A 2,727-nucleotide genomic window follows, 5' to 3' on the forward strand; every position below is an offset into this window, starting at 1 on the left:
AGAAAGATATGTTAATTGGCTTTTCATTTGTTTGCAGCGATCTATGTATCTCAATAAAAGGTTATCAGATAACTATTCTACGAACGGACGACCCAATCCACTCCGTATTCAACTCCAATTCTCAGGATTGTATTATTGCATGAAATTGAACTGAATTTCAAAACTAAATCTGGGTTTTTCAGATGAAAAGTTCCATTTAGATATCAAAAATAAGACTGATGGCCCTTAAATTTATTCACAGAAAATTTTTACTCCTATAAACATGCAAAATATTAATTTATAACTAAAACATAATTCAACATGTTAATAATCCACAAAAAGGTATTAAATACTTCTTTTATTCCCCGGTTAAAACATTTTTAACAAAGATAACATCGACAGATAAAATGATACCAGTTTACATTAAGTGTGATCTTGCCAAGAACTGCTATTTCTGATAGTATGACAATACAATTATAACACGGTTAGGAACCACAGACGTGATGACAAAACGTTTCTATTCTCTTCTAAATATTTATTATTATAATGATTGTAAATATTACAAATCGTATCACTTTTCGATCACCAAACTTTTGAGGTAGGTAGATAATCGTTAAGTAACTTCATTCAAGAAAACGTCACGTGATATGCACATACGCCAATTGTTTTGTTAATTATTAGAATGTAACAGAAGTATATGGCAGACTATAAAAATATTTTAATTAATAGAATTAAATGGGTGTTGATTGCAATCAAACAAGTGATAAGTATATCCGCCCCGGAAAACAGAAACTAGATATGAATATTTTGTACAGTTGTCAGTACAATAATATGTATAGCCTATAAGTTAGTTGTGGTTTACCATGGACCCAACTCAAAAGACCGCGCTTACAAAATGCAATCTTTATATAAAGAAAAATTTGACCAATATAGATCGTATTCTTGACATTCTATTAAAAGAGGGATGTTTGCTGTGGGACGAAAGAATACAGTTTGGCAGCGAAAAATCTTCAGATGACAAATGCCAGAATCTTCTGGAAATATTGGTCAGACGAGGTGGGATATGCTATAAAACATTCTTAGATTCACTGAAGACAACTGGTAATGAACATATTGCGAAAGAAATTGAAGATGCTCTTTCCTTTCGTAAAGGTAACAATATTATACTTGAGATTATCAAGAATAAAAAAAAAAAAAATTTTTTCATAGAGTAAACTGGTTCCTTTTGGAAAATAATTTTTAAAAAGATTAAAAAAATCGATCAATCTTTATATTTCAGATGGAAAAAAACTATAGAACTAAATGATATTAGGTCAGCAAACTTATTGCTTCCGTTTTCTAATATAAGCATCTGCCTGGTTTAGTTGTAACATAAAAATTTTCCAGAAGATGTCTTATAAATAAGGGGCCTCGGTGGCCGAGTGGTTTAAGTAGTTACTACTGTAATCACTAGCCAGTCAACACTGAGGTTGTGAGTTCGAACCCCGCTCGTGCGGATGCACTCGACTCCAATCTTAATTGACTAGTATTGTCAGTTTTCCTATCGAAGGTCTGTGGTTTTCTCTGGGCACTCCGGCTTCCTCCACCAATAAAAACTGGCCGCCACGAAATAGCCCAAAAGCGGTGCTTAAAAGTGGCGTTAAAACACCATAAATCAAATCAAATCATATAAAATATCCTCTTTTTTTGACAAAGCTGATTTCTGATTTATTTTATACAATACCTGTATCAAAATCGACATTTCTATACTGGTTGACTGAATATATCTTTATTTGATGGTGCTGTAATACAACTCCATGGAGGTAACATCAGATTCCAAATTAGCATTTCATAATAATATTTATTCAAAAATAAATAGCCACAAATTAGTGCATATTACAAATTTACTTTCAGGTGACGACAAACAAATGTCAGAATCAGATACCGATGACGAGAAGGACAAAACAATAACGGATCTTAGAGTACGTATTGATGAGCTGACATTAGAACTCGAGGATAAAAACGACAAACTTAAGCTTCTTAGAGACCAACAGCGTAGAGCTTTAGATGATCTCAGAAAACAGAGAGAGAAAAATAGTGAAAAAGATTTGACAATAAAAAGTTTAGAAAGGAAAAATCATGACTTAGAAAAAGAGATAAACAAATTGAAAATCACTATTGAAAATATTCAGAAACAACTTAGGCGGGTCGAGGAAGAAAAGAAAAAGACTGCTAATGAGCAGTTAAGGGCTATTCAAAATCTGGAAAGAAAACAAGATGCTACTCAAAAAACATGCGAGAAGTTATGTGAAAATTTTACCGCTTTTGCAAGAGACTTTTCAAAGAATTTTCCTTTGCAAGCTGAAGTTAAAGTTCCGAATCAAAAAGCTCAAGCCATAAAAGACATTCAAGACGAAGTTCAAAAACCGTCACCACCAAAGAAGTTTAATAACCGACAGAGACGACGGGGATTGGCTACCTGTAACTTTAGCGATGCTGCGGACTGGAGAACAACGCGAACACCTCGATGATCTGAATTAAGTTCGCGTAAAAACTGACATCGTTTGGGGTTTTTGCTCGTTGGTTTGCCATCTCATTGACTTTTACTCCGCATCTCCTTGCTCTCATATATTTTCATTTATTGAATTCTAATTTGCATCGATAAAACTAAGTAGTGTTTTTCATTTGAGATGATCATTAATTATTGTCTTGCTATTTAAATGGAGATGATGATTGGTGAATATTTAAGAAATAAAAAAAAAAAAAATG

General features: G+C 32.9%; 1 protein-coding gene across 1 annotated transcript; it reads left to right on the forward strand.

Annotated features, from left to right (window-relative positions):
• Nucleotides 1–701: 701 nt before the first annotated feature.
• LOC127732925 (uncharacterized) lies at nucleotides 702–2,727 on the forward strand. The gene is made up of 2 exons (XM_052242139.1): nucleotides 702–1,131; nucleotides 1,873–2,727. The coding sequence occupies exons 1-2, from the start codon at nucleotides 843–845 to the stop codon at nucleotides 2,487–2,489; spliced, it is 906 nt and encodes a 301-aa protein (XP_052098099.1). The 5' UTR covers nucleotides 702–842; the 3' UTR covers nucleotides 2,490–2,727.

The sequence above is a fragment of the Mytilus californianus genome, unplaced genomic scaffold, assembly GCF_021869535.1.
Source record: "Mytilus californianus isolate M0D057914Y unplaced genomic scaffold, xbMytCali1.0.p SCAF_3, whole genome shotgun sequence".
NCBI classification, from domain to species: Eukaryota; Metazoa; Mollusca; class Bivalvia; order Mytilida; family Mytilidae; genus Mytilus; species Mytilus californianus.

Coding starts and splice junctions, on each gene's coding strand:
- LOC127732925 (XM_052242139.1), top strand. CDS start 843: ATGGACCCAACTCAAAAGACCGCGCTTACAAAATGCAATCTTTATATA. Junction 1,132..1,872: donor TGCTCTTTCCTTTCGTAAAG/GTAACAATATTA, acceptor ATTTACTTTCAG/GTGACGACAAACAAATGTCA.